At 35.6% G+C, this 19,369-nt stretch overlaps 1 protein-coding gene across 1 annotated transcript in view; it reads left to right on the top strand.

Annotated features, from left to right (window-relative positions):
- CCDC73 (coiled-coil domain containing 73) overlaps nt 1–19,369 on the top strand; it is a 103,121-nt gene that overhangs the window by 49,825 nt on the left and 33,927 nt on the right. Inside the window, exons 9-11 of the mRNA XM_033861715.1 lie at nt 10,734–10,865; nt 11,379–11,438; nt 12,818–12,919. Of these exons, the coding sequence (XP_033717606.1) occupies nt 10,734–10,865; nt 11,379–11,438; nt 12,818–12,919 (294 nt within the window). The remainder of the gene's footprint in view (nt 1–10,733; nt 10,866–11,378; nt 11,439–12,817; nt 12,920–19,369) is intronic.

Raw genomic sequence — 19,369 nt, 5'->3', positions numbered from 1 at the left:
GAGGACAGTTTATATGTAAAGAATATTTCTTTTCAGTCACATTTAAGAATATTAGAGATGGCTCTTACGATATAAGGAGAAAAACCTGTAATTTGAAAATTTCGTCTGTCATTTCAAATCAGAATTGTTAAATGGACCATTCATTTTTATCAATATAAACTTTGAAAGCAAATATAAATAAATAATACTGACTCTGAGTAGTTGTGAATAAGCATATTTTCAGTGATATCTCTTTGGTTCATTTTTTGTTTAATATTGTTATCAGTGTCTTAAGTGGTTAGATCATTAATTTGATGATTATATTAAAATAGTCATATGTGCTTTATTCAGTTAGTTTTTGCATTATTATGAAAATATTATACCTCATAAATTTCTCTATTAAATTATGGTTTTTTTCATGAAATAAGAACAAATGTTGCATTGTAATGTAATAGACTATTGTATTTCTAATGTATAGTTTAAGACTGACCTGTAGATGGAGATGAGGCTCATGTAAATCCATGGAGCATTTCCCTTGCTGGATTTTTGTGAAAGGAGTAAAGCATGTCTCTGTACACAAGTGGAATAGTGTTGCTCATGAGCACACTTGCCCCCTTTTCCCAGGTCTTGCAGCCTTGGCCAGGGCTGCCTAAATGTACTGAGGTGTCATGTGATGGTGGCCTCTGTCTCTATAGAAAGCATTAAGTCAGTAATCATGCTGCTAAATAGTTCTTGGAAGAGAGATTGTAGAGAAGGGTAAGGTGAGAGAATGTCACTACCTTTGAGAGTTCCAAGTTCGAGAAGCTGAAAGGGTAAGAATTTACAAATATATTTTAACAGATAGTTTTTAATATTTCAGACATACTAGGTACAATAATTTTGTAGTTTTTAGTGTAGCCTTAATTTTTAACTTTAAGAAAAGTGTTTTCTGTTTTGATTTTCTTTTTCAGAGGCTAATCGAGCGTACTAACATTGTTTTCCATTACTCAGTTAACACTTTTAATCATTAATTTTTCCAAAGATAACATTTATTTTTCTTTTATGCTGTTCTTTGATTATGTCCAGGACAGTTAAGTTACTGGTTTGTGATAAGATGGAATTCTTTTTTTTTTTTTCTTTTTCCTTTTGTGGAACAAAGTTAAACAGACCAAACTTACTTGTTAGATAAAACTAAGTATTACAGTTCTGAATGCTGGGTTCACCATTATGGCAATCATGAAGAATTCCTGATACTATCTGTGAGCAGCATTCATAACCTCTGCTATTTGTCTGAGTAAACGTCAGAGGACTCAAGGAGATAGTGATATTTAACAGACTACCTCATACCAGAAGAGGAGGGGTAAAGGAGAAAAGGGCTTGATATTTATGACTCTAGGAACTATAAGTTGTAATTTAATGAGATCAAAGCGTGTGCTGCATGCTTATTTGCTGCACTAACAGCTTTGAATAAAATGGTTAGAAAACAGACAATGTACTAAAAGTTCAGGATATTTAAAAGCTATAAGAGCTATAAAATCAAAAACATACTTTCAGTCGAAAATCATTTTGTGAAGGTCTCTGCTTTTAATTTAATATGCTATTAAGATTACATAATTAATATATAAAAGAAAAAGACATAAGAAAAGATTAGTTTTTACTTTTGTCAGCCACATACTGGGTTTTTGCCCCTTGCCACTCCCTTCCCACTTCCCTGTTGTTTTATAACAGTTATTGTAATAGGAATTGATGTATTTTAGAGTATCTTCTGTAAAACTTAGCTGATTACAACAGCTCCATGCTTTCAGTTGTGGAAAAATGTATTGACAGAAAGACATAAGACATTTGTTGCACTTTGTAACCTAGACAGAAGAAAAACTTTTAGAAAACCAATCCTTTTTTTTAATTCAGAGAATTGTAAGCTACTTTAAGTTTTAGCCATATACCTCAGTTTAATTATATTTTTATCAATAAGACATTGTATCTTAGGGGTGAATCTAGAACAGAACACTAATTTAAAACAAGCCATCTAATTAATTTCTAAGTTGTTTACTTTATGCAGGTGTATCTTGCTCCAGGAAAACCCAATATAAAAAAATTTTAAATTCAGAAAAATTGTTGGAAGTTTTCTTTTAAAAATTACCATTTTAGTGCACAAAAAAGCAGCTTGAAAGCAAGGTTTTAGAACACCATGTGCAAAGCAGAGAAAGATGTACATTATTTTAAACCTAATATCATTGGTGTCTTTTAAAAAAATCAGTTCAGCATAAAAGAATTTTTATTACTCAGGTGGTGTTTGACTAAATAACAAGTAACAACATAAGTATTAGTCAAACATCCTGAAAATCTGAGTTGAGATTAAAACTTTGAGATACTCTAACAGATATTTTTCCTTTGAACTAATCTCTTTTAAATTTTTAAAAACTTAAATTAATTGCTGAAATGACTGTCTTTAGTTTTGTATCCTTCAGTATGCATAGTCAATTTAACTATCATCCTGTTTTTGAATGTTTATCCAGGGTAGATACAATAAGATCAATAAATTCTTTTATTCAGGAAGTTTGTTGAGTCAGTGACCATATGGCTTATGAACTAGAATGTTTTATTATATTGTCTTATGTCTGTAATTGTTGTTTTGTAGAATATTCTTGGATCTGAATTTGTAATGCAGAATTAACCCATTTTAATCTCACAAGTTTAGGGTTGTTGATTAAGACAGTCAAGGTTCTAGCTCCAAAATATGCTGTTCTTTTATTTATTTATTTATTTTTTGCTGTTCTTTTAAAGTTAGCATGATGTTAGTGACTCACCACCTACTAAGCTTTATTTTTTATTATCGGTAAGAAAATTTTAGTGGTCTGTTCACATTTAAATGAGAAGCATCTATTTATAACATGGTGGTCTACACGGTTGTGGTTGTTACCTTGATCAGAGGGAGCCATCTCGTTCAATCAGTGATTAAACCCCCAGCACTGTACTTTCCTGTATGCTATACAATATACTGAGCACTATACTACGCCTACCACTTTCTATACAATTTTACAAATTGACTGAACTATCGTGTCATTAACAATAGTCTTATTTGGCTGACATTGACTGCTGTCACCAAGTATTTTTGTTGCCATTTGCTTTATCCTGAATAAATCAACTTTGATTTCATCAAACCTTATTTTAGGCAAAGGTGTCACATTTTTTAAATATCATGTTCATCACTCTTTTCTTCTTATGTTCATTAAAATTTTTAGTTCTTCTTAGATCCCTGACTGTATTACGTTCTATGGGATAAGTATGAAATGTGGTTCTTTTCCTTGAGATGTTCATAGTCTACAAAAAAACTCTTATTGTAATCAGTTATGAAATAATGAATAATGAATCTTAATTCTTTAAATAAAGAATACTTATTCATAACACCATTAGGACTTCAGACCACTTTATTCTAAAAGTAGAGAAAATAATCATAGAATCCCTTGAATTCACCTTAGTAGTAATAACAGGTAACAGTGCTTAGAACATAGTAGATGCTCAACAAATACTTGTTGCATAGATTATTACATGCCAGGCACTTTGTTAGTTTTTTAAAAAATTATATCTCCATTTTACAGATGAGGAGCTTGAGGCAGAATGCATTTAAGTAAGTTACCTAAAGTTACACAACAAGGAAAATAGAGTGAGGTTTGGAACCCAAACAAATTTGGCTCCAGAACCTGTGATCTTAACCATTCTACTGGTAACGGTAACAGTATAAGCAATTCATCCGTGTAAGTTTCTTCTTTGCTTCGTTCACCATTAGAAAGCATATGTTTATTAAAAGGGGAAGTTGCTAATATTCATCCTCCTAAACTACTAGGTCCCCATAGACCTTGACTCTGCGTATCTAGACTAGTATTTCCATTACCTTGAAACTCATCATTAAATACCACTTCCTTTGGGCTCTGTCATTCAGCCCTTCTCCTTCTCCAACCAGAGCATCCTTTTCTATCACCTGTACCATTTACACACCCCACTCTGGTCTTAGATTGACCTCTAGTCTTTTAGTCTCCATTACTTCACCCAGTCCATTGGCCTATTTCTGCCTACACATAATTCCCTGCATAATATTTCTCATTTATTCTGTTTATTTTAACTCATACTTTACCTTTTTTCTCTAAAACTAAACCTTTCAACTATAGTCATCCAAAGGAGGTACATGACTTAGATCACACTAGTGTTGCTTTTCTCCTTATATTCTCATTTGCAATATGGATTTAATGATATCTGCCTTTCCTGTTTTATATATGTGTAACAAATATAAAATAATATGTGGAAAAGCACTTCAGAAAGTTTAACATGCATAGAAATTTATGGGATTATTGTTACTTGCAAGTGAAATTAGGTTAAAATTAAGGCACATTTTGATGGTGCAGTTTTTCTGCACCATAACTATAGGTGGGTTATATGCATAGGCTTTCAAGACAACTAAAATATTGCCTCATCTGATAAATTTTTTATCAGATAGGAAAGTCTGAAATTTCTTCCAACTCATTAATTGCTTTTTCCCCCTTCATGCTTGAATTATATTCTGTTTTTACAATGACTAGTTCTCTCCCAACTATTTGTCTTCTTCAGATCTTCTCTAAATTTCATGGAATCATAAGGATCATCTGATCTACTGGTTTTTATCTTTCTTTGAGTTGTAGAACCTTCTGTTAAAGTTGTGGAAACTCAGTATTAAAACAAAGTAGAGCTACTTGTGCTTGAAGGGAGAGTTTTAGGAACACTGGAGCCATGCAAGTTGGCTCTTTCTTCTCTATCAGCAGCTGTGGAGGGGCTCCATGGAACCGCTAGGACTTCTCAGAGCACAATTTAAAAACCGTTAACTGGATCCAACAGTTAGTTGAATTATTCAGAGTCAAGCATCTTGTAAAAAAGTCTCCATTTATCCTCACTTTGTACTGTGTACTGTTTGTAGTCAGTAATATTCTAAACAACCTATAAACTTTATAATGTTAGTTGAAATTGTTCATGTAGTGGATATTGTGATAATTCCTCAACATCTAGTGCACCTCATACGATCAGTCGGTCTCTAAGCCAATTAATATCATCTCCATTCCTTATGCCAGTATTTGGTTCAGGAATGAGCATGTGATCTAATTCTGGCTAGCAGGAGGTGGTTCAAAGAAAAATTCTCTTACTCTTTAGTAAGAGTTCCAGGAAGAGACAGTTGCTGTGGAATACCTAAATTACCTCTTGCTGCAGAATATATTTCATTATTATTTAATGGTTTAATTATGGTTTTCTGATAGTTATAACCAAAGCATCCTAACTTATACTGACAATTCATGCTTTTCATTACAGAATATTGTATTTTGTACAAAATCATGTTTAAAATATAAAATGTATTAATTTTGAACATCTGTGTGATAGTTCACTTTTTAAGGGTCTTTGGGTACAAATTCCTCCGGTTCCCAGATTATCTTTTTTTTTCTGATTCCTCCAAAGCTGTATCATAATGTCTCTTTCTTTTCTTCATATTCTTTTTTCAATTAGCTCATCCTCCTTAATTCCATCATTCACTTCATATAGATGACTTCATATCTATATTTCTAGCCTCGCATTTCTTTCAATCTCCAGTTCTGTATTTTCAACTGCCTGCAGGTCATCGCCTTTTATGACTTACTGTAACTTCAGGGTCACCCATTGGATTGATTCTTTATTCTCCCCATGCTTCCTCCTCCTGCTGCCAAAAAAAAAAAAAAAAAAAAATCATGCAACTCTCCTTTCAGAGGAAACCATCTTGCTGCCTATGAAGGTGAACCATCACTGATACCTTGAAACTTCATTTGAGGGAATTCATATGTAACCTTTTATAATTTGAAAAATAATAAATGAATGATTTTTTTAGAACAGTAACAGCCTATGGCTTAGGCTTTGTGATTTGTGCTTTTTGGCTTTCTTAAGAGTGAATCTCAGAATATTGTCCCTCTCTTATTTCTTGTCTTTAATAGATTTTTCATCTATTTCATCAGTAAAGTAGATTTTTCGTTTCCTTTCCATTTTCATGCATTTCTGTTTCACATTTCATGGTCTCTTATTTCTTCTAGCTTCATCTAAACGCTTTGAAATCATCTTTTTTCCTTCATTTCCTTTGTCTATTCAATTATATCTTCCTTTAGAATGTCTCATATTTTTCATTATCCATTTCTCAGTGGTATAGACATTCATCATCTCATGCCTGGATTAATAAAATAGCCTCGTAGCCAGTGTTCTATTCTCCAGTTGTGGTTTTTTTTTTTTTTTTTTTGGGCGGGGGATGGTATGCGGGTCTCTCACTGTTGTGGCCTCTCCCGTTGCGGAGCACAGGCTCCAGATGCGCAGGCTCAGCGGCCATGGCTCACGGGCCCAGCCGCTCTGCGGCATGTGGGATCCTCCCAGTGGGATCCTCCCAGACCGGGGCATGAACCCGCATCCCCTGCATCGGCAGGCGGACTCTCAACCACTGCGCCACCAGGGAAGCCCTATTCTCCAGTTTTGATTCACTCTTTTTGCTAGACTAACTTTACTAAGTTACTAGTTTAATATTCTTGCTTCTACATGCCTGACACATGCTAGATACTTAGCATATGTAGAAGGAATGATAAATTGAATAGTTCTCCTTTGTCTACCAAATCAAGTCCAAAATTTTTTTTCCAGCTTTATTGAGATATAATTGACATATAACACTGTTTAAGCTTAAGGTGTACAACATGTTGATTTAGTCCCAAACTTTTAAAATTGGCTTTCCAGAACTTCCATGGTCTGGTCCCATTTTACATCTTCAACATTGTTTCCTACTACTTCCTAATAAGCATCTTCCATTCTGTTTAATCCAAAATCTTTGTTGCCATTATCATAATTCTTAATTTTCCCTTTTTACCTTTTCTCTCCTCCATATTCCCTGCCCCAACTTGAAATGCCTTCGCTCAGCTTACTTGTATTAAACAGGATTGAGGCAGGAAACAGATGGTACATTGGTATGGGAAATTGAGAAAAGTTTGATGAAAGAGCTATTTACAGAGTTGTAGGCAGAGTTAAGGGAAACCAGCAAGGGATAGAAGCTAGACCTGATGGTGGCAAGGGAAGGAAGCAGCTGCTGGAACCTGGAGGGAGCTATAGGTAAAGCTGTAGAAGAAAGCTACAGTTCAGAAGCTGTGACCTTTGGTAAAGGTACAGAGCTATTGCCAATTTGTTGTCATGTAGGGAGGGAGCTGGGCAAACACCTCCATCTCTCTATCTTCCCAGCATACTGATTTACTGATGCCTCCCAGAGATTGAACCCCACAAGCCGGAGAGAAGGGAGCTTGCTTGCTGTATCCACAGATGCCACACAGGCCACAGAGAAAGTAGAGGGTGAATCAGGAGCGACAAATGAAAGATATCCAGTATACTACTCATTCTTCAAGGACTACCTCCTTCATTAAAACTTCTTTCATTATTCAGTACATGCTGATTGTTCTCTTTGTACATTATTTTGTCTGCCTGCTTTTCTGAAAATAAAGCCGTATCTCTTAACCCATGCGGTTACTTTAGCAGTCATTTTATGTAGTGCACATATCTAAAGGGAATATGTGAACTAAGACCAATGAATCCATTCTCCTGGATTTTGGACTAGGGGGTAAAAGGTAATCAATCAGGCAAGTTTCCCTCTAGGTGGCTGAGGTTATAACATGTAGAACTGTGGAGGTATTGACAGCCCTGTTTTCTGCTGTTCCTTTTTCAGCTTCCTTGATACCACATTCTCTTGGTTTTCTTCCTGCCTCAATTGACCGTATTTCTCAGCCTTCTGTATTAACAGCTTCTTTAATCCATGAATCTTGGAGTTCTTTAAGACTCAGTCATTTGTCATCATCTTTCCTCTAACTAGTAACTAAATGACTGCACCTGTTTCCATAGCTTTACATACTATTTAAAAACTGATACATGAGAAATATGTGTTTATTGTAGAAAAAAAGAGAAAACACCTAACAGCAAAATGAAGAAAATAAAAATTTCCTGTAATCTCACCACACTAATTAACCAACTTCGGTACTTAAATACAACCTTTTAAAAATTGAAGTATATTAATCAAGATTCTTAATTGTAAGATGATTTTTTTTAGCAAAGGAATTTGGATGTTGGTCATCTCAGACTTGGAAAATTGTCAGAAACAAGAGAAGGTATATAACCAACTTCCACTACTAAGTTGTTGTACACTGCAGCTTGTACCATCACTGTTGACCATAGTAGATACTGCTACTGCTACAGCAGTATCACTGTTATCCATGGAAGGTTGAAGTAACTAGCATAGCCCCTGCTATCTACCAACAGAAAGGTTTGCAACAGTTCTTGTTCTTATGTTACTAGTTCCTGATCCAATATCCAAGACAAGTGCTTCTGATTATCAGAGCCTGGTGTCATGCTTATAAAAGTAGAGAAATGGAAATAAAAACAAAAATAAACAAACAGGACCTAATGAAACTTAAAAGCTTTTGCGCAGCAAAGGAAACCATAAAGAAGACCAAAAGACAACCCTCAGAATGGGAGAAAATGTTTGCAAATGAAGCAACTGACAAAGGATTGATCTCCAAAATTTATAAGCAGCTCATGCAGCTTAATAACAAAAAAACAAACAACCCAATCCAAAAATGGGCAGAAGACCTACATAGACATTTCTCCAAAGAAGATATACAGAGTGCCAACAAACACATGAAAGAATGCTCAACATCACTAATCATGAGAGAAATGCAAATCAAAACTACAATGAGATATCATCTCACACCAGTCAGAATGGCCATCATCAAGAAATCTAGAAACAATAAATGCTGGAGAGGGTGTGGAGAAAAGGGAACCCTCTTACACTGTTGGTGGGAATGTAAATTGATACAGCCACTGTGGAGAACAGTATGGAGGTTCCTTAAAAAGCTACAAATAGAACTACCATATGACCCAGCAATCCCACTACTGGGCATATACCCTGAGAAAACCATAATTCAAAAAGAGTCATGTACCAAAATGTTCATTGCAGCTCTATTTACAATAGCCCAGAGATGGAAACAACCTAAGTGTCCATCATCGGATGAATGGATAAAGAAGATGTGGCACATATATACAATGGAATATTACTCAGCCATAAAAAGAGACGAAATTGAGCTATTTGTAATGAGGTGGATAGACCTAGAGTCTGTCATACAGAGTGAAGTAAGTCAGAAAGAGAGAGACAAATACCGTATGCTAACACATATATATGGAATCTAAGAAAAAAAAATGTCATGAAAAACCTAGGGGTGAAACAGGAATAAAGACACAGACTTACTAGAGAATGGACTTGAGGCTATGGGGAGGGGGAAGGGTAAACGGTGACAAAGCGATAAAGAGGCATGGACATATATACACTACCAAACGTAAGGTAGATAGCTAGTGGGAAGCAGCCGCATAGCACAGGGAGATCAGCTCGGTGCTTTGGGACCGCCTGGAGGGGTGGGATAGGGAGGGTGGGAGGGAGGGAGAGGCAAGCGGGAAGAGATATGGGAACATATGTATATATATAACTGATTCATTTTGTTGTGAAGCTGAAACTAACATACCATTGTAAAGCAATTATACTCCAATAAAGATGTTAAAAAAAAAAAAACACACACACACACACACAAAAAAAAGTAGTATTTGGCATTTCCAGCTTCTCTAGTGGGCCTTCAGAATTCAAAGGGAGTTCAAGTGCTGTGTAATCAAGAATGTGAAAATCAGATCCTTGAGTATTTAATATACAATATACACAGAACAGCAGTACAATAAAGTACACACCATTCAGAAGTTGGTGTTTCGGGATTTAAATGTGTTTGGATGTATCTGTTAAACTCAGTGGATATATAACTTCACAGTGAAGACTTCTTTTGTATCCCCTTCAAGTCAATCCTCTACAATGATGCCAGAGTTATTTTTCTAAAATGCAAATCTTGTTATGTCATTCTCTTATTCAAAATCCTTCAGTGGTTAATTCCTCATTGTCTATAGGATAAAATTAAAACTCTTTAGCTTGGCCTACAAATCTTTCAGTATTTGAATTTTGCCAAATTTCTAGTCACAACTACCAGTACTCTACTCCTCCCCCTTACCCATAACATATTAGCTCCAGCCATATCATATTAGTTCTGTTTCCCTGAAAAATATACTCTTTCATGTTTCTGTACTTTCTGAAACTTTTTGCCTGGAATATCTACTCATTTATTTGTCCTCTTCATAAATTTATCTTCAAAGACTCAGTTCAAATACCACTTTCCTGTGTAATGCCTCCTTGATGCCCTCAACCAAACTGTTTCATTCTTTATACTTCTATACATTCCTTCCTGTATTATAGCACTCATCACGTTATAATTATTTCTTACATAAATTTTTCTTATTAGCTGCTAATAACTTGGGAATTGATAATCTTTTATATCATGTTTTTATCTTAAAGGATTTTTGTTGAATAAGTCATCAGTGAAAACACCCTGCTTCTGGTTGGTTAGTTCATTTAGTTAGTGTATTCTTTTTAAGAACAAAGATCATGCATTCTATCTTGGTGTCATTGCGTTTGCCTATTCCATAACTACAAATAGCATTGGCTAATTATCTTGCAAGGAAACTAGGGAAAAAGGACCTTGATGGGCAAGTAGTAGTATCTTAATATATGAAATATAGTAAATTATAGTGATAGGTTTAAAATGAACTTTAAAACTGTCAGAAAAGTGCCTTGCTTTGATGAAACATGTGTACTGAATGCTCTGTTTGATGTTTCTTATGTTAAGGAACTTAAAAAAGTAACCTCAGACTTGATAAAGACCAAGGTCACATGTCAACAACATAAGATGGGAGAAGAAAACATCAATTTAACAATTAAAGAACAAAAATTTCAAGAACTTCAAGAAAGACTCAAAATGGTATTTAATTAAATATATTCATGTTTATAAAATGAACATTTTTGTAAAATTTATGAGATATATAAACAATAAGAGGATTATAATACAAAAACGTTCCTTCTTTGTAGAGTTAATATACATAGTAAAAAAGATTTTACAAATTTTTAAAAAACTGCTAGATAATTTTTGGCATTATCAACAGAACTTTAAGATAATAAAATTTAGCTATAACCACTTTATTTTCACTTTAATATGGTATCAGGTAATCTTCTGGTATAATGGTATCCTCAGGAAAGCTTTTGGAGATGAGAAATTCTGTAGTTTCTAACATTAATGTTTATAAGTTTGCACCAGCCTGTACTGGGTATCTAACACCATCTTCAGTTCACTAGAGTCACTGCTTCAACAGTAATCAAACATTGGTTCTCTGGAGTAATAATAGGTCATCACACTCCCAAATTTGTTAAGCACTGAATTGAATGTACAATTTGCTGAATTTTGTATCATAACTTTAAAATTATTCACATTTTTTAGGAATTGCAATTAAATAAGAAGATTAATGAAGAGATTACCCATATTCAAGAAGAAAAACAGGCAAGCAATCATAAGATAATTTGGAAGCCAGTAAATATTTTAAAAACCAAATACAATGTGGGAAATAAACTAAGTTAAGTAACAAATGGAATCATGCCTAGGTCAATTCCTACCACATAGTAAGCACCCAGTTGGTGTGTATTGAATGGATACATGTGTACCTCTTTTAACCAGGTCTCACCTATACTCCCATTAAAAAATAAATCAGAGGAGAAATGGAGAGATGTTCATCAAAAGATACAAACTTCCAGTTGTAAGATGAGTTAGTTCTGGGGATGGAATGTATAGCATGATGACTTTAGTTAACAATACTGTATCATATATTTGAGAGTTGCTAAGAGAGTAGATTTTTTTTTATGAGACTCCGAAGACATATTATTTTAAAAGGATTTAGTTAGTTGAGGGGTAGTCGATTTACAATTTTATATTAGTTTCAAGTATACAACATAGTGATTCAAAATTGTTATAGATTATACTCCATTTAAAGTTATAAAATATTGACTATATTCCCTGTGCTGTACAATATATCCTTGTAGCTTATTTATTTTATACAGAGAGTCTTAAATGTTCTCACCACATACAAAAAACTTGGTGATTATGTGTGGTGATAGAGATTTTAACCTTATCGTGTTAATCATATCACAATAAATATGTGTATCAGATCATCACGTTGTACACCATAAGCTTACATGTTATATGGCAATTATATCTCAATAAAGCTGGAAAAAAGATTACATTAAAATATTTTATAAATAAATAAAATAAAAAGAATAAAAATAGTTTTTTTCCTTAGTTTGGACCACTGGCAGATAATTATTGAAATGTATGTATGCTTAGAGCATGCATTTACAGGACATTTTACTCTCATTTGCATTTATTTGATATTTATACTTATTCTATTCTAAAAAAACATGTGAAAGAAAATTTCTCTTGTTTCTTTTTTTCCTCTTCTGCTTTTCCTCTGTTTGATTCTGAATGCATGCCATGCCATCCTAGCCCACCAGCAGTGATATATCTTAGTAGTGATAATATTTACCATTTGGGGAGAAAACCAACAAAAGTTTTAGTTTTGAATTCTTTACATTTTTCAGTAGTGTCACAGAATTTGTGGTCCATTTCAAAAACTTTGTTAATTATTTGAGGAACTCTTAGAAATAATACTTTGTAAGAAATCATGTAATACAAATTATGTTAAATATTAAATTAATAAAATATACCATTAGTTAATTTCAGTATATTGTTTATTATGGCATTGAAATTAAACTGTAAAGATAATAAGTTAAGAAACTAGAAAATATATTTTTAAGAATGAGTTTAGAAACATACTTACTGCCTTAAAACTTTATCAATTAATATGTCATATTTATACTTTTTTATAGGGCATCATCATTTCTTTCCAACAATTGCAGCAGTTACTTCAGCAACAGACTCAAGCTAATACTAAAATGGAAGAAGAATTGAAGGTACTAAAAGAAAATAATCAGGATATATATACATATCCTGATTTTTTATATATATATATATATATATATATATAAAAGTATATTTTCATCTAATGAGTTTTACCTGTTTAGTTGCATTCGTCTGTCCAACTTTATCTGAGATCATTTTGAATTTTAAGGGTAAAATATTGGTCTCCTTCATCAGCTTGTTATCAATGTCCAAAATAATGAGCATTTATTTTATTTTATTTATTTATTTTTCCCCAGCATTTTTAATGAAAATTTTTGAACATACAGGAAAGTTGAGAGAATTGTATCATAAACAATCATATACCTACCGCCTAGATTCTACAATTAATATTTTACCTATTTGCTTTATCATATGTTTCTCCACCCCTTTTTTATAATATGCATTTCAAAGTAAATTGCAGTCATCTGTACACTTCACCCTTAACATATTACATCATGAGCATCATTAAATAGAGTTCAGTACTTGACAGATCATTTGTTTGCTTTTTGAGGTAAAATTTATGAGCATGTTTTATTTTAACATTTAAGTTGCTAGTTAAATGTTCAGTTTTATCAAGTAACTGATTTGTAGCAGATTGGATGGGTTTGTGTTTTTTTTTTCTGTGTCTTAGAATTGTGGCCAAGATCCAAAACTGAAAATAAAAGGTGACAAGTGTCAGCACATTCTAGGAGAGGAATCTGTGACCTCACAGAAATGGAGCGGGGTGGGGGGGTGGAAGCTCCCTCTTCACAGGAACATGATAGAACTGGCCCTATTACCATAGCAATCACCCCATCATCCTCTTCCCAGTATATATACGAAAATGATTGTGGAGGAGAAGTTATGGCCACTGATGTTTTGGGAGTGCAGGTTCATTAAGAGAGATTTTTCTCTTACATCCCTGATAGAGAGAGATGCATTTCCCCTCATGAATCTAAGTGAAAGAGTCTACAGGAAAATCGTGTAAAAATTGGGGTACAAAAAGGGGAAACTGCCATCTTGTTTTTTAGATGGATGTTTGAGATGCTGTCGAAACCTGAAGGTCCACTGTGGTGTTGCCAGTAAAATGTGATAAGTTCACGTGGGAGAACTTGGCATATGTTTCTTGAAGTTTTGAAGTGTATACCAAGAACATGTAGACTGATGCCCAGTGCTAGTCTAGAAGTTTCAAGGAGGAAAGTTTTTGGAGTAATCTGTTCTAGTGGAGCTTGAAGTGTATATTATGCTTGTTCTAATGCTATATGGCCCTGGAAGCATGCAGAATTGAGAATATGGTGGTTCCTTGGCTCTATGTGAAGGCATGTGGAGGTTAGTGGAAGAGCAGGAACTGCCAAGTGATGGGATGTTCAACTCAAGAGAAGGCGTTGGGGACATGTTCCACTGGGGTGGCCAGTGGAAAATATTTGTGCGCCCCTGAAGGGATTCTTGGTAATGAAGGGTGGAGCTGAGCATTTCCCAGGAAAAGTACATTCACCTCCCACAAAAAGACTACTCTCAGCAGAGGCCTGGGCCAGCTTCATGGGAATGTAACCAGTACAGTTGCATAAAGCCCAGAGGAGCCTTGAGTTCAGGTTTAATATTCTGTGGTCACTATCTTAACATTTTTTTAAAATTAATTAATTTATTTTTGGCTGTGTTGGGTCTTCATTTCTGTGCGAGGGCTTTCTCTAGTTGCGGCGAGCAGGGGCCACTCTTCATCGCGGTGCGCGGGCCTGTCACTGTCGCGGCCTCTCTTGTTGCGGAGCACAAGCTCCAGACGCGCAGGCTCACTAGTGGTGGCTCACAGGCCTAGTTGCTCTGTGGCAAGTGGGATCTTCCCAGACTAGGGCTCGAACCCATGTCCCCAGCATTGGCAGGCAGATTCTCAACCACTGCGCCACCAGGGAAGCCCCGTCTTAACATTTTTTTAAAATTTTATTTATTTATTTAATTTATTTTTGGCTGCGTTGGGTCTTCGTTGCTGTGCGCAGGCTTTCTCTAGTTGCGGCGAGCAGGGGCTACTCTTCATTGCGGTGCACCGGCTTCTCATTGTAGTGGCTTCTCTTGTTGCAGAGCACGGGCTCTAGGCATGGGCTACAGTAGTTGTGGCTCGTGGGCTCTAGAGCGCAGGCTCAGTAGTTGTGGCCCACAGGCTTAGTTGCTCCACAGCATGTGGGATCTTCCTGGACCCAGGCTCAAACCCATGTCCCCTGCATCAGCAGGCAGATTCTTAACCACTGCGCCACCAGGGAAGCCCCATTTTTAATTTTTATATTTGAATATATGTTTTGTAAATTAAGTCTGATGAGAAAATGGAGCATGCACTGGGGCTTGAAGCCTCAGCTCCAGCGTTCTCCTGCCCCCTACTGCCTACCAGGAAACATTCTTGGCTTCTGGCTCTTCTACCCTTTGGTGCCCTCAGCCCGGCACAGCCTTAGCCTCCCTGCTCCTGTCTTGCCACTGCTGTGAGTCGACTGGGTCACATTGGTGGGTAGAGGCTTGTGTTCTCTTGTTGCCCTTTAACACAGGTGGAGGCCTAGATGTAGCAGGGAGGGTCTGAGCTGAGTACATGTGCCCTGAAGCATCCTCTGTCCCAGGTTGGCAATGCCCCGGCACATTAGGTAGGTGCCTTGGCAGGGAGTGAGTCACCAGTCCAGGTACTGAGTTGCATCCCTGCCTGGCAGTTGCAGTCCTTTAGAGGTTACCCACCTACCATAGGTTGAGGCAGAGGAACCATGGGATAGAGAGACTGACTTCACCAACTTCAGCCAGGACATAATACATAGGTCTAGCAGCTTGCAGGAGGTAGAACCCAGTGCTGAGTCGTGTGGTGAGGCCCTGAGGCATCTGTGAGGGTCTGCCTTTGGCCTGTGAATATCCCAGGGGACCATAGCATTAAGTAGAAAATAAAAAACACCATGGTAGGTGGAAAGGAAGGAAAAAAGAGAGGGGGAGAGAGAGAAAGAGAGAAGGAGGGAGGAACCACAAAGAAAATAAAAAGTTTTGTATCTAAGTGTCTTTAATTTCTGGCACCTGGCCCCAGAAATTATGCTGAGTCCATCATCATTGAATGAAACCAAACTTAACCTGAACAATGAAACACTTATCTTCTTACCATTGATGTTCTATGACTAGTCATGTAAAGAGAGGTTTGCCTTCCTCTTTTCTTTTGCCTGCCCCCAGTACTAGGGAGAGGGAAAACGTATACTAGAGCCAAATCTCTCCCTTCTTTTAACGCTTTCATCTACTCCAATAAAAGATTAGTTTAAAAAAATTTCTCTTAAAGTCCAGTTATCAGCAAGTATCTCCCCCCCTCACCTCTTCTACCCACCCTATAGATGCATAACTGGGACTGTTTCTCTAAGGTGTTGAACCTTCTCTCAAGAAACATATGATATAATTTATCCAAATTGTTGATGAGTAACAGTTATCAGGATTGTCTGATAATTTTCAATCCATTTAAAGGAGTTGATGCGTAGATTTTTAGGATGATCAAAATGTTAGAGATTAGCCAGTCCGACCATTTCATTTTGTGATGAAATAGAGATCCACTAAATGTAAGCAGTGTACTTCAAGGCCCTATAATTAGTGGCAAAACCAGAATTAAATCTTTGTCTTGATTCTACTTCAGCACTATTTCTACAACATTACATTGTTAAGATATTTTTTCCTAGATCTGTGAGAACTGCCATTCTTGTTACATCAGTTATACAAAGACTGCAACTTTCAAATTGCCCTTCATCGGCTCTAAATCCAATGTTTATGTATTGTTGAATTCTACAGGGCCTACAGTAGTCATAAATATATGTAGTCATGTGTTTCTTTGAGTTAGTGATGAAGGTAACTGTGGTTCCAGGATCTTTTAACTATAACTGCCAGTATTTTAGATAATCCAAATGCCTCTCTCTTTTACCAGCCCCATTATTGCCTGAGCCTTGACAGTACATGGAGAAACTAGATTTCATATAGTAAAATTTCAAACGAAGTATTGGCAAGAACAGGTTAGAATTGTCCGCTTTTTAACAGATAAGGGCATTAAAAAATAAACAATACCATCTATCATCACTTTCATTTTATAAAAGATAACGTTTTAACACCAAAAGTATATTAAGGATGTAATATCAGATAAAGGACAGTCCTTTACAAGAGAACACACTTGATGACTTTATATTGACATTTTTTGCCATGGACTAGTGAGATTTTTGTCATGGATCAGTACTTGTTTACAGACTGGTGTTGGAGAACCACTGATATATAGTATAACAAAATATTAATGTTTAACTGTTGCTGAGGATTATGCTGCATAGATATCTCAAGTGTTTTCCCGAGGAGCATTCTAATTCCACCTGTACTAAAAGGGATCATTACTCTTCATAATGGCCTACTGTTTTTCAGTGCTCTGCAATCATGCTATCATCTGTCTTATTTTTTTTTAAGTACAATTTGGAGTGTAGAGACCTAAATTCTCATGATAGAGAATATTTTCTACTATGATTTAATCATAGTTTAGTCCAGATAAAAGTATAGTTATGCTGCTATTATCATAGTGTTAGGAAGAATAATTTATTTATTTAGTTTGCTCCTATAGTCATAGTGTTAACATAGTATTAACCAGAATAATTTACTTAGTTTTTGGTATATTAAAGCCTTAACAGGTGGTTTTATTTTGATTTTCCACAATATACATTTTTTCAGAGAGGGTTTTCAGACTTATTAATCCAGATGCAAATAATAGCAAATAACTTCCTGGTAGACAGTAAATTCCATAAAAAGAGTAACATTTTCACTAATAAGAGCCCAAAAGAGTATCTGCCACATAGTAGGAGCTCATTAAATCTTATTAAATTAATGAATGATTAACAATGAGTAAATTCAGACTCTTTGCAAGTTCAAATATTGCTAGGTCAGGGCTTCTGGTTAAACATATCAGATTGAACCTATACATTCCCTTCTATTTCCTTCTGAAACTGCAATAAATGACATTAATAAATCCACAAGGATGAGGAAATAGGGAGAAGAAACGATAAAAATTAAGTTTTAAAAGTGGGAACCATATGGAAAATTAGTAATTTACTTAGCAAATGAGAGAAAGTAGAAACCCAAGTTGAAGATACAGAAATAATCAGGAATTGCAAGCATCATGTGCCTCTAGAAGTAAGGTGCACAACTGAAGCCAAAAACTAGAAGGTCTATATAGGAAGCTGTTGCATATCCAGATTCTTTCCCCTACCCTGCACAAATAGGCACTCCCTGTCTTCTGTTTGGCAGAAGATTGGAGAATTACTTTGGAGAGTTTGAGGAGCAACTGAGGTTTGGGAGATTCAGTAGTGTGCTAGAGGCAACTGGTACCAGGGAGAGCTAGTTGTTAGAGCTGTTGTCATTTTGTAAGTTGGTTCAAATGAGTGGTAGCTTGAGTTGACCATGGTGGGGTTTTTAACACTAATGAAATTGGCAAGTGCTGCAAATCAGGCTTTTTTTTTTTTTTTTTTTTTGAGACCCTATTTACCAGCACAGTACTAAGAGTATTGTATTGAAAACAGTTTGGGAAGTCTAAATACTGAATTCTGAAACCTCCCAGCCTAGTCCTTAAGAGGACAGTTAGCCTTGTAACATCCAGGCAGCAGAATGGAAGATTCCATTATAGGGCAACTAACCTGCTCAAGAGAAGAGACTATAGCTGCTGCAGTTAAGCTCTCCCGATGAAACAACTCAGCCAGATCAGTGCACAGTGAAGCCCACCATTATAGTGACAAAATTTTGTAGTTGACAAAGCTTTCAGCCAGCTTTTTAATATTTCATTGTTAAATATGAACAAGCAGTTAAGGATCACTGGATATTTGAAGAAAGTCTCCAGTGTGAAAAACAAACAAAACAAACAGGGTAATGAAAAAAGACTTGGAGAAGCTAAGAAAATATACTCAGTTAAGAGAAATATATTTATTAATCCACAAAACAGTAATTGAGTCTAAAAAAAGAAACATTCCTAGAATAAAAGAGAACCCTTAAAATAAATGTATTAGTAGACATGAAAAAGTACAATGGAAAAGTTGGAAGATAATATCGAGATGATCTGAGAAAGTAGAACCAAAAGACAAGAAGATGAAAAACAGGAAAGGAAGAAAATGAGGGGTCAGTTCAAGAGGTCTGGTGAGTTTCAGAGAGAACAGAGAAGATGGAAGGAGAGCAAGTGACCAAAGAAATAATGCAGGAAAGTAACCCAGAACTGAAGGATCTGAGTTTGTTTTGCCTAACACCAGTGCATATCATTACGAAATTTCATACTACACTTAAAGAGAAGATTATAAAACTCTCGGTGGGAGAAAAAAAAGTAGGTCACATAGGAAGGATCCAAAATGAGAATGGCAACATAATGACTTCAGACTTTTCATTGGCAGCACTGAAGGTAGAAGATAATAGAACCATGCCTTCAGAGGTTCCAAAGCAGAATTGTATGGTATTTAGCCAAAGAAGTTGTTGAGTATTGGTAGAATAAACATATT

The sequence above is a fragment of the Tursiops truncatus genome, chromosome 8, assembly GCF_011762595.2.
Source record: "Tursiops truncatus isolate mTurTru1 chromosome 8, mTurTru1.mat.Y, whole genome shotgun sequence".
Classification (NCBI taxonomy): domain Eukaryota; kingdom Metazoa; phylum Chordata; class Mammalia; order Artiodactyla; family Delphinidae; genus Tursiops; species Tursiops truncatus.
Note: the sequence above shows the minus strand (reverse complement) of the source record. Positions and strands in the feature narration are given on the sequence as shown.